At 39.0% G+C, this 11,933-nt stretch overlaps 1 protein-coding gene across 1 annotated transcript; it reads right to left on the reverse strand.

The window, feature by feature from the left end:
• Positions 1-277: 277 nt before the first annotated feature.
• Positions 278-7,690, reverse strand: LOC146641824 (ras-related protein ralB-B-like). Its single transcript, XM_085397817.1, has 5 exons — positions 7,507-7,690; positions 3,404-3,569; positions 3,107-3,315; positions 1,362-1,536; positions 278-1,275 (listed from the first exon to the last, which is right to left on the reverse strand). The coding sequence occupies exons 2-5, from the start codon at positions 3,515-3,517 to the stop codon at positions 1,168-1,170; spliced, it is 606 nt and encodes a 201-aa protein (XP_085253943.1). The 5' UTR covers positions 3,518-3,569; positions 7,507-7,690; the 3' UTR covers positions 278-1,167.
• Positions 7,691-11,933: the final 4,243 nt, after the last annotated feature.

Consider the following 11,933-nt stretch of genomic DNA (forward strand, 5'->3'; position numbering starts at 1 on the left):
GTGGTCATTCTGCCCGGTGTTACAATAAAGTTTAACATCAAGGTATCCATGAAAAAGATGATTTAGGAGGTCTAGCTGATTAAGATGACAACGTTTCTATTTATTCTCTATTCTGACTGAACCATTTCTTTAAAAAACAAACAAAGTTGTACACTTCTGCTTTCATTTTGGACAGAAACAGACTGAAAACTAAGTATCAGTGACTTTTGACAGATGACAGTGTGCTAGATGTGGAGCTGTGATTATGCTAATCTCTTTTTTAATAAAGCAAACACTGTAAATTTGATTATTCATTTTATTATCACATTAAGAAGAGTTTATCTACAAGCCGACAGCAACAAACACATTCCAGCTTTAATTGAGCTAAATGTGTAATTAATTAGAGTATATGCAGATGATGCAAAGATTTAAAGGGCTGATTCCCTTTGAAACTTTGATTATAAATTATGACTTTATTCATAAAGGAAGTGAAAGCTTATTACAAAAGGAGTGTCTGGAAGTGGTATAATCAGATATGAGGAATGTCTGATACTGTAATACTGAAAACAGACATACAAAAGAGCTAAATAACGAGAAAAATTAGGTTTTAAAACAAGTGGGAGCACAGACACCAGTTTAAGTAACAAAATTCAGATTTGAGAGAAAGAAAAACACTCTGAAGTGTACGAACCTGTTTGTTCTCCACATAAAAAGACTGTGTGCTTCCTGTGAACTCCAGTTTTACAAACAATTGACGGACCTGCTTCTGTTATTGAAAAAAAAACAAAAAAAACCTGTGGTCTTCTACATGTGCCATATGTTTGTGGACACAGCTGGCAGTGAGGAGAGTTAAAGTAATCTGATTGTTGTGTAGATAAAGCACGATTTCAATCTGCCCCACAGCCCTCAGATGCTGACATGAGCAGCACGTTAATACCAGACATATAGCAGACGTGTCCACATACTTTGGGCCATTCACAGCTGTGCACAAAGAGTGAGTAGTATCATGTGGAGAACAAGCAGACGCCAAAGAAGAAGAGAAACAAGAGTGTTGTGCTCTGTGTTTGGCAAGTGAGGAGTGAACGTATCGAGTGCATTTGCAGCTGCTCATCTGAAGCTGCTTCAGTCTCTCTCAGAGAAGTTTTCCTTTTCTTTGGTTTTTGGCACACGGTCGCGTTGCCGCTGAGCTCAGAGTACGCAGCAGTGCTTCTTCTTCTTCTTGCCACTCGGCCAATTTTTGTCTTTACTCTCAGACATTTTCTTCTTGCGGACCTCCCTCATGAGGTCAAAGAACACCTGCAGACAGATTACATGGATTAACTGTTGGTCAGAGCCTTGTCTCAAAGGTCAGAGCTCTTTGTTTTGTTTCTTTTGTTCTCTACCTTGTCCACATTGGCTCTCGTCTTGGCTGAGGTCTCCACGTATTGGACGCCCCACTCGCTTGCCTTTGCCGTGGCCTCTTCAGCAGAAACCTGCCGCCGATCCTCCAGATCTGACTTGTTCCCCACCAGAAGGAGAGGGATGGCCTCCTCTTCTTTCACCCGCAGGATCTGCTCCCTGAAAATACAAGAGAGATTTTCAAAGTACAGGTCACTCTACATTAATGGTCCTCAAAGTTTCTTTGAGACAAGACTATTAAACATTGATGCCCTCATTAGTCTGTTAAAGTAAATATTCTCATTTTATCAGTGGTAGAAAATGAAGCTGCAGTTCTTAGAATGTCAACAAGAGGCTGGGTCCAACAGTGAGTCAATCTCCACTACAGATGTGCAGTAACGCACTACAAGTAACACGTTACTTAATCTAATTACTTTTTTCAAGTAACGAGTAATGTAAAAGCTTACTATTGCAAAAAGTAATTAGATTACTGTTACTTTCCTGTAAGCATGCTGCGTTACTGCGTTACTAAACTGTTGTGATTTTGTTTGTGAGAGTGTCTCATGACAATGACGTAAGCGCGTGCAACGCCCATGGCAGTGAAAAATCAAACTTCAAATCTGAGCAAGCATGTAGCAAGCCGCCATGGGAATGTGAAAATCACAAACCCCAAGATCCCCCTGCTGTCATGACCGCTGCGGCACCAGGCAACACTCCACCCTCCCCACTCCTGCTAAACAGGTGACAATAGATTTAAGAGCGACGGGGCTTAGTATCGCTGAATCTTTCATTTTATTTATTTTTTGCTGTGTTTTACATGCATCTATTTGAAAGAGTGTAAAAACAAAACATTATTTTATTTTATATGCTGGAATATGCAGAAAATGGTTTTAAATGTTAAACAAATGTTTAACATTTAAAAGTCAAACACAGTTGCACATAATTTAATTTTTGCTTGAAGCAATGTGTATAAAGTTAAAAGATTAAAAGAAGTTTTAAAGAGAGGCTTTTTCATTTGATTACATTTTATATGATAGATTATGCAGAAAAAGTAGAATTGGGCTGAAAGGTCTGTTGCTTTATTACGTATTCAGGTTGTGTATGAAAAGTAACTAAGTAACTCATTACTTTTGAAAATAAGTAATCAGTAAAGTTACGGGATTACTGTTTTGGAGACGTAATAAGTAATTAGTAACTAGTTATTTTTTTTCAAGTAACTTGACCAACACTGATCTCCACAGATTCCCACGTTAAAATGTCTGAATTTACAACAGAAATAAACATGTTTACAGCACTCTCCAAAAAAAAAAAAGCAAGCAAACACTTTTTGTTCTCTAATTTTCCGTCACAACAGCTGTACAGCAGTGATTTCCTCTTTTTTATGACTCACCTGTTTAAACTTGGATCACGACTTAAAGTTTGCCTTTCTAGTTTTTACTGAAAGCTGTCAGCAGTTCTTTACTGTAGCTGCTAGCTGTGTGCTGCGCTTGATCTAAAGTCCAGCCTTTATGGGAAGGAATGGGAGGAATCTGTTGACTTAAAAGCGACCTGTGTGTGGTTCTTTTGAGTTTAACAGCTCAGTTTTCGTGTCAACATGTAAATGTGATTTTTTTTTCCCCAGGGCTGAATTTTTAAAAATGTTTTAAACACAGTCATTTTCACTGCCTGGTTGTATATTACTGTGGAGATTTTACTCCACATAAGTCGATTAAAATGTACCTCTGCTTGTTAAGAAGACTCAGACACTGACCTGAACTCCGACGTTGCTGTGAATGACTCGTGCTCTGTGATGGAGAAGACGAGCAGGAAGCCCTCGCCACTGCGGAAATAGTTATCCCTGATGGCTGCGTAGTCTTCTTGACCCGCCGTGTCCAAAATGTCAATCTGCACGTCCTCGCCGTCCAGCACCACCTTCTTCCTGTAGCTGTCGGCTTTGGTGGGCTCGTAGTCCTCCACGAACTGCGAGCAAAAACAAGGGTCACGTGACTGGGGAGAAGAAACAGCACAGAGGGAAGGGCTGATGGAAAATGTAGTTCTCGAGTCTCACCTCGTCATACATGAACTGCAGGGTTAGGGCTGACTTCCCTACACCGCCGCTGCCCACCATGATCACCTTGTGGAGAACCAGAGAGCTCTGGTTTTTGTTCTTACCAGAGGCCATGACTCTGGTCTAGGTCAGGTGGCTCACAGCTCTGCTCTCGAGTTCTGACGACCTGTAGAGACCAGCAGAGGTCAGCAGGAAAGGACATGAAAAGACTCACACATTCATTTTGGGACTTACAAAAAACCCCACGTTTGGTTTGGCACAGATTTTTATGCTGGATGCCCTTCCTGACACAACCGTCACAGCGCTTTGCGTCTCCTCCTGAACTTGAATTGGGGATCTCTCATGTGTCAGGCAAACTTGTTAACCACGACACTATAAGCCACTATATGATGTGCACCTTCCTAGATATGCAACTACACGCTGACACAGATATAAATGCAATGATGATGTTGGTCACTTGCGCAGGCAGCGTCACAGAATCTACATAGGTTCAATGCAGAAGTATAATTAAGGTGTGACGCAGTCTTGAGATTCCTTACCAGGTGATTCAACTACCACTCACTCCTTAGCAACTCATATGATGACAACAGGATGGGTCAACAACTCATAGGACAACCTGTGACTCCACTGTAGGGTGAACACCTGGAACTACCAATCAGCTTTTAGAGCAGATGAAACCTCTCAATGAGATGAAAACCATGTTCAAGAACCTTAAAAACAAAGAAGCCAAGTTCTCTTCAGCACAAATGCCTAAGACTACCAGGAACCTGCTATTTCTAAGACCTGGACACGCTGCTTGAATAATTATTTTGGCAAATATTGGGATCATGATTTATCAGGAAAGCATTGGCAAAAAGTCAAAAGAAAAGTATATTTTTAATAAAGGGGATTTCCTGGAATCTTCAAATAAAATTCAGATAAAAAAATAAAGAAATTAATCACTGTGAAGTTGTGATTTCAACCTATTAAGGATGGGGAATTAATGAAATGCGTAAAGTCAAAAATGGCAAAAATGAAGCATTATTGCTTTAATTACAGTCCTGCTCTACATGTGAACGTTTAAGGCTTCTCCACTGTGACCTGCAGACTGTACTGTTATTATACATTTATTACAAAGTCATGAATGTGTAGATATGTTGTTGAAGATTGAGCTTAGTTTTAGTTTATACTGTTCATCATCTGTTTTATGACATACTCACTTTAACACTTCCTGCTGTCTTTCTTTTTTTAGAGCAGTGGCATAAACCAGCATATTTTGCTTTGTTATTATCAGAATCATGTGTCTTACAGTTGCTCCAAGGTAGTAACGGTAACAGACTAAACTATTTAAATAATACAATGTTACAGATTTTACAGATTTAATAAATAGCACTAATATACACAAATCACTCAATTATAAATATCAAGGATTAACAGTGATGATTATAAATAAATATCAAGGATATTGACAAGAATATTACAGAGTAGAAAAGAGCATGTGCAAAAAGGATGTAACTATTGCAGTGTTTACATGTTTGAACATGGAAAGGTTTTGAGGTTTTCCCTTTAAATGCAGGTTGTTACGCAGTGGTTTCACTGGTCTAGCCCACTTTAGGTCAAATTGGGCTGTTTGTGGACCAGGATCTATGGTTAATTTGCCGCCTCTGCTCTAGAGGATTCAGAAAAATTCAAACACACAGCTGAGTTTTTATGCTTTCCTCTGAGATCCAAAGAAACTGGTACAGAGTGACGCCGTTTTTCTGTTTCATATCCTCAGAGACGGACAGTCTGTGGTTTAAGTCAGCAGTTTGAAGGCTTTACATGTACATGCATATGCTTATGCTCTGTTGGTTTTATAAAGAGGTTAATGCTTTTATTTTGAAAATTAAAGTCTGGGTGCTTCTGTGTATGCTTAGACACATATGTGATAAACGTACTTCGATCACTATGTGAGCTGAAGCTGCATTTGCACCTAATTTAGTGAAGACTACAGATTTGGTGTGGCGGGGCGGTAATATTTGAATATTTTGTCATTTAGCTTGTTGTGATTATGGAGCTACGTCTCCTAACAAAGGTTCTTCTAAAAATAAGAACCTTACTGTGAGTAACGAGATTTTTTTCAGGTGCCAAACAAATGAGCAGACAGAGGAAACAACAGGATGCTTTCCATTCTTCAGCTGATTGAGATAATCACATATTTATCTTTCTGAGAGATATTGGCCTTGCTGCGTTCCTCTTGTGCTTCAGTTTACGTTCGCGGCCCTGACACAAAGACGATATGGTTTGGTAGCAATGAAGACGTTTCAAGAACTCCTCAATAAGAAAAATCTCCTGGTTTGTTCGTGCTACAGTTTTCACAGACATTTTGAACATCGAGGTCCTCGTCTTCGCTCCCCTGCGTTTTGATTATGAACTCACCAATCAGACTTTTTCCACTTGCAATTGGATGGAGTTAACTTGGCTGTGAATATCAACTGTAGGTTACTGACAATGTAAAGATGTATTTGCCTCATTTACTGTCCCCTGGCTGATTCCAGCTCAGTGTGAGAGTCTTCACTGCCGTTATTTACAGTGTTTGTTAAGTTCCATTCACACAAAAAGCAACATTGTGCTTCGCTTTGAAGGGGAGTATGTTGTTTTCGGCATATAGCCAAAAACAACATACTCATGGGTTAGTTTTAAGAAATAAAAAATAAAAATCGTTCAGCCCTCATGTCGCTAGATGATATTTCAGGCTTCTCACAAGGCAATCAGTGGTCTCCTTCGCCTTTACTGGTAGCGGCTTGAGTGGACGTGGCTTAACATCGAACAAACGTTCTACTAGACCAGGAATCTCAAACTCATTTTTACAGTAGCCCGTAAGTGTGCCAGCTCAGTGAAACTCGCCTTTTTTGTCAGTTTAAATAAGCTGAAGCACACATGTAATCCCAGAGATATCTTAATGTAAGAAACAAGAAGTGCAATTTCATCAACATGTCTCAGTTTTTCTACATAAAGAAGTGTTGGAATAAATCTGAAATTCTGACATTTAACTGCTTATTTGTAACTTATTTACTCTGGTGGCACATGAATGGCTACAAGGAGGTCTTTATCAGCGGGAAAAGCTGTAAAACCTGTGAAAATACAGGTACAAGTCCAACATTTATGCCCTTCTTCACTTGTTCCAAAAGCTGTTCAGTGGGGCCGATTAGAGCCTTTGCCAGGCCGATTCTAGCCCTCAGTGCCTGATGTTTGACACCCCTATACAAAGCTCTAGTTCTTACAAAGTCTCTGCTGTTAGCGTGCTTCACACTGTGATAGCTTTGTGGTGTTGTAAACACAGAAAAATTGCAGAACTGAACTCAACAGATCGACTGATTGTCACCGATATGCGATCCAAGTTTCTGATTCAGGATTGGACAAATAAGTGATCAACATTTGTAATCACTGACAACGTTACATCAGCTCTAACATCAGACAGAAAGTAGAGCCCCCTTAAGCACACTGAGGGGTAAAAATCCAGCCCTGAAAGTGTCTGCACTGCTGGAAAGTACTAGGAGGAGAGCAGGGCCAGTTCCTTAGAAGCTCATGGGGAAAGTTCCTGCCGTGGAAAAGGGTCGTTAGCTTCAGGTGTGAGTGATACAGGTCTGTACACCCTGCATGAGTGATAAGTATGGGAGGTATGTGGAAAAACCCTCTCGTCAGTGACCTTTCCAGTTGCTCGACATGCGGGCAGTGATAAGCTGGAGCTGTAAATAAGCTCCGAAATTAGCCATAGATTAATAACACGGCTGGCTGAGCTCAAAGAGGAACTATATGTGCTCCTATCAACACTCAACTTCAGCTTCCTCTCTGTCCTAAACAGCTGGAAACGAGTCTCAACAAGACACTAAACAGACACTGCTCTTCCCGGTTTCTGCCCCCGTCCCTCAAACGTCATCTCTGATTGGCCTCGGGCGCGGACAGGCCTGTTGTCATTGGTCGGTCGCGCTGCCACTCAAAGCTGCCCGTAAAGCAGCGACAGATAACGATTTCTGTTCCTCCACAGGGGGAAACTGAGCGAGAATCCGCCGTTAAAACGCTGCCCGCGAGGCAGAGGCGGACCGTGCCGGGGTGAACAGCACGGTCGGACTCCACTCACTCACCTGCTGAGGTGTTTTCCTGCCGTTCACTCAGAAATCCGCTTCACGCACAACTTTTACAAGTTCTCCAGCAGACTGTGCGCCCCACCTTGTACACGGACTCGGCGAAGATCGTCTGTGTTCGCGAGGACGACCCACTCTTTCAGCTAATCGCAGGCGGCCGCTCAGCGCACGCGCAAATGTTACCAGGGCGACTGATGTACCACTTTACCCGCTAAACAAACACCAACACATGTTATTAAGCATCTTTGAAGGTTATACGATTCAAATAAAGTCCACAAAATGTCTGGCCCTGTTATTTCTAGCAGAGAAACCCGGAAACAGACACAGAGTGACACCTCCTACCTTTACCTTTACCGTCTTGTCCTCTACAGGATGTGACGTCACGGAATTCCCTGTCTTTATTGTTACTGAAAGAAAACAAATATTCATTCAGTAATATTTTTATAGGCCACTTTGACACTTCACTTTATTTACTACTATATATATATAGGTGTTTTACTCTGATTTATTTTTACATACAAATTTTGAAGCGCTAAATATGGGAATTAAATTAAAGCTCTTCCATAAATCTGCTTTAGATCCTTTTATTATTTAGTTTTTGTGTTTGTTATTACTTAAATGTCATATATCATATTTAACTTTTTTCAGTCTTTTTTTTGTGATTTACGTCTTTGCATTTGAGCTACTTTACATTTTTATCTTTATTTTTTCTTTAAATTTCATTAATTTTGTTCTACATACAGCTGACTAAAATTTGTGACCTTTGAACTTGAATAGATGGGAAACAGAAATTTAAAAAGGCAAATAAATATGATGACTGTTTTGTTCCCTTCTTAGATCACTGCAGTGAAGTAACTGTGATCCATACAGGAGGGGAACAAATGATGAAATTAGAATAATTTTAAAAATAGAAAAATAAATAAATAAATAAATAAAAATAATCTAGTAATTATGAAGCTGGATAACCTCACACTTTTTTCTTTTGGGACCATGATGGCCATAACTCATGAAAAGAAGCTGCTTTCTTTCAGTTCCCTTCACCTCTGATGACTTTATATTTTATATTTTTCAAAAAAAAAAAAAAAAAAAAAAAAAAAAAAGGGAAAGAATGAATCGGTTCTTAAATATCAGTCTCCCAACACCCCCAGACAAACTGATGTGAAGGTCTTTACAGCAGTGTTGAGTTTGTTTCTAAACCAAAAAAAAGAAGAACAATGAGCAGCCCAGACAGGACTAACAATTCTGACTATTCTGTAAACTAAGAGGACTGTGGCCTGCTTTGCTTCAGGATTTTAGTTTATGCTTATGATACCATCAGACGTCTTCTGCAGAGGAAAAACAGCAAAACAGGAACACAGATTTAAAATCAGTGATCCCGGTTTAAAGTAAAAAAAAGTTCAGTTTCTGAATTTCTCCTAGTGTGTGCCATGACCCTCTGCTGGACTGTGAAGGTACTGCAATGATCAATTATTGTAAGTAGAAAGCTACTTTCAGCTGCTCCCTGATTCACAAGGGCCGAAATAGGTTTTATGTCGGATGGTCTTCCTGTTTCAGCCCCTTCCAGCGGATTTATGTCTCCTCCCGGCACTGAATCACTACACTATGAGGCCAAAAAATGTAAATCTTAATTCTAACAATATGTTACAAAATAAAACCAACAGGAATATAACGTTTTAAAAGTCACCTCTTTAAAACTTTTATATGATTTAATGCTGCAGCATGAACTTATAGGATCAGATGCAGTTTTATAGGCTGAGCCAAATGATCACCCATCAATCTTCAGGACCAAAGCAGAATGCGGTTGGTTTAATTCTTATGAGACTCTGTAGGACAAAGTACTTTGGAAGGATTATTGAAACACATTTTTTCTCTAAAAAATTTCTTTGTTTCTTGGATTAGCTTGGAGACCTGTCCAGGGTGCTCCATCTTCAGACAGTAACAGCTGAGTTAGACTCCGTTTGGAAAGTAAAGCTGCAGACAAACAATTAGAAAAGCAAAATGAAAACAAAGGAAACAGCTAGATTTTCTCCTGTGTGATGATCTGAGGTTTGGCCAATGTTTGATTTTCTTTTTTTTTTTTGCCTGTCCCATTTGGTTATTTAGCCATCAGAATTGTTGTCTGAAGACCAACAAGGATACCCAATGGATTTACTTTGCCAAATGGATCTTCGTGGCATTGCCGTATTGGTCCATTTGGTCGATCTTTGTTTTTATTATTTATTATATTTTATTTTCAGATGTTACAGATGGGACAGACATGAGTGAGGGCAATGTTTGATTTTCACATGTCAAACTGGGCTTCAGTCTAAAGTCTGGTAAGTTTGGCGACTTTAGAAGAACCAAAAGCACAATGAGGAGATCTTTGACTTTCAGTGGAGCAAATTTTCAATCAGTCTGTGAACAAAGAGAATAATTTCCTTCACAGCCTCATCAATTTTATGTTAACTGTTTAACTTTTGTCCCCTTTTCACTTGGATAGATCCCACTTTTTAGGTTTCTGCTGCAAAATTTCAAAATCATACATTTACTTACCTGGAAAGCATGAACATTTTCTTGGGGTGCAAAACTATAGAATTATTGAAAGATTTTATACATGATGTAGTTTCAGTGTTTGGAACAAAGATGGCGCCATTTCATTACTTTCCTCACGCATGACAAGGAGGAGCGGAGATCAATGACTAAAGTGCCAACCTTTATTGAACTGGTGCTATATGGAGCTCCAAAGTTAAGTAAAACCTGTTTTTAACCTTTTATTTTATCATATTTAGGATATATAAAATAGAATACATTTAAGAGTTCGTATTAATTAGAAATTATGATTCATGTGGTCATTAACTGTGAGGATAAAAAGGGAAAAGCAGATTGTGTCTGCTCTTCAGGTTGTTTTGCCTTGTGATAATCACCAGCTGAAAGGTCAAAGGTCACTGAGCCCAGCCTCTCTGCCTATCTCGCTAGTGCTGGCTGTAAAGGGGTGTGACGAGCTCATTTGGTTCTCAGTTTTACTAACAAATGTTGTTGTCCGGACTTCCTGCCGTGTCATTAGGACGAGCTGTTGCGGATCATGTTCCATTTGACTACAAAGAGCGAGGCTCTCCGATTATTTGAATGTTCTTTTAGGGCTTATCGAAATGAGCTTGGCTGAAAATGTAACGCTGTGGTTTGAGCTCCCATGGTGCTTCAGGGCGTTTACGTCAAAGTTTATCCACTTGCAATAACCCCAGGTGTTTATTTTAATACATGTGGCAACATTTGTTTGAATTTCCAAAAGTATGTGGTCACATCTTAGTTTGAAACAATAACACATGAAGAATAAAACCAGCCTTTTTCTATACAGCTGAGAGGAAATATCAGGGTAAGTCAACATTTTTCCATCTATGTTGTTTTTTGCCTGCTGGTCACTGACTCAACTTGAAAATCAACCGTTTTAAAGAAGCTAAAGGACACAAAACAACAAAGTGTCTACAAAATCACTTTTATGGACCATTAACGTTTAATAAGTTTCTACAGGACGAAGGCTGTAAAGAAAAGCTTTGATGCACATTAAAAGGTAATCCAGGCTTTATATTATAGCTACAACATATGGTACAACTGAAATGGTGGTATTTCCATACTTTGGGTCACATTTTTCTATCCAGTTGTAAGGTAATGTTATATAAACTGATTACCATATACATATCTGTGTTATGTTGTCTTTCTGAAGGCTGAGCATTGATTCAAGTTCAGCTTATAACAAACGTCCTTTGGAAAAAGCCAGATTTAAGGATCTTAAAGGATATAAAACAAAAGCAAAGACTATAAATTTCCTTTTATGCACCAGAAAAACTTTAAAAGTTAGTATGAGAGTATTAAACACAGGCTTCTGCCACTCTTATTAAGATTACAGTTTAATCCAGACTTTATGTTTTGCTGGGTCTTGATGTTTTATGTGATTTTTCCTTGTTTTTCCTCTTCCTTGTACTCATCAGACTGCAAACACCCTCCCCAAAGTTAAAGTGTTTTCCCTGTTTTATTTATTTTAAAGTGTGCTCCTGGATGATTAAACCAAACTGTAGTCGTGTTTTAGCGGAATCTTCTGTGATGTGACGTCTTAAAAGTCCACGTGAGCTGAAGCACTGCAGGATACAGGATACATAGACAAATAAACAAAAGCGTTACAAGTGGTATTAGAAGAGAGAAAAGGGTAACACCGAAGTCCACTGAATGTTCTTACTGTCCACACAACAAGTATTTTACATGTAAACACTTTCATTTTGAGTATTTCCTTTTTTTTTACATTACAGAATAAATATTGCAGCTTTTACTCAATTAGTCGTACTGTACATCGAAACTCTACATGAGCATGAAAAAAAAGTTGTGTTTTATCTCTAAATTTAGCAGTGGAATGTTTTCAGAACTGAAATAATATGACTACATGCAATAAATAACAT

Source organism: Rhamphochromis longiceps, linkage group LG23 (assembly GCF_057381845.1).
Source record: "Rhamphochromis longiceps isolate RC_006_pf linkage group LG23, R_longiceps_female_GT1.1, whole genome shotgun sequence".
Classification (NCBI taxonomy): Eukaryota; Metazoa; Chordata; class Actinopteri; order Cichliformes; family Cichlidae; genus Rhamphochromis; species Rhamphochromis longiceps.

Bases quoted from the DNA above. Each gene is read 5' to 3' on its own strand.
- LOC146641824 (XM_085397817.1), bottom strand. From the start codon at position 3,517: ATGGCCTCTGGTAAGAACAAAAACCAGAGCTCTCTGGTTCTCCACAAG. The intron at 3,316-3,403 runs GTGAGACTCGAG...TTTTGCTCGCAG, and splicing joins TGCAGTTCATGTATGACGAG to TTCGTGGAGGACTACGAGCC. The intron at 1,537-3,106 runs GTCAGTGTCTGA...TTGTATTTTCAG, and splicing joins ACAGCAACGTCGGAGTTCAG to GGAGCAGATCCTGCGGGTGA.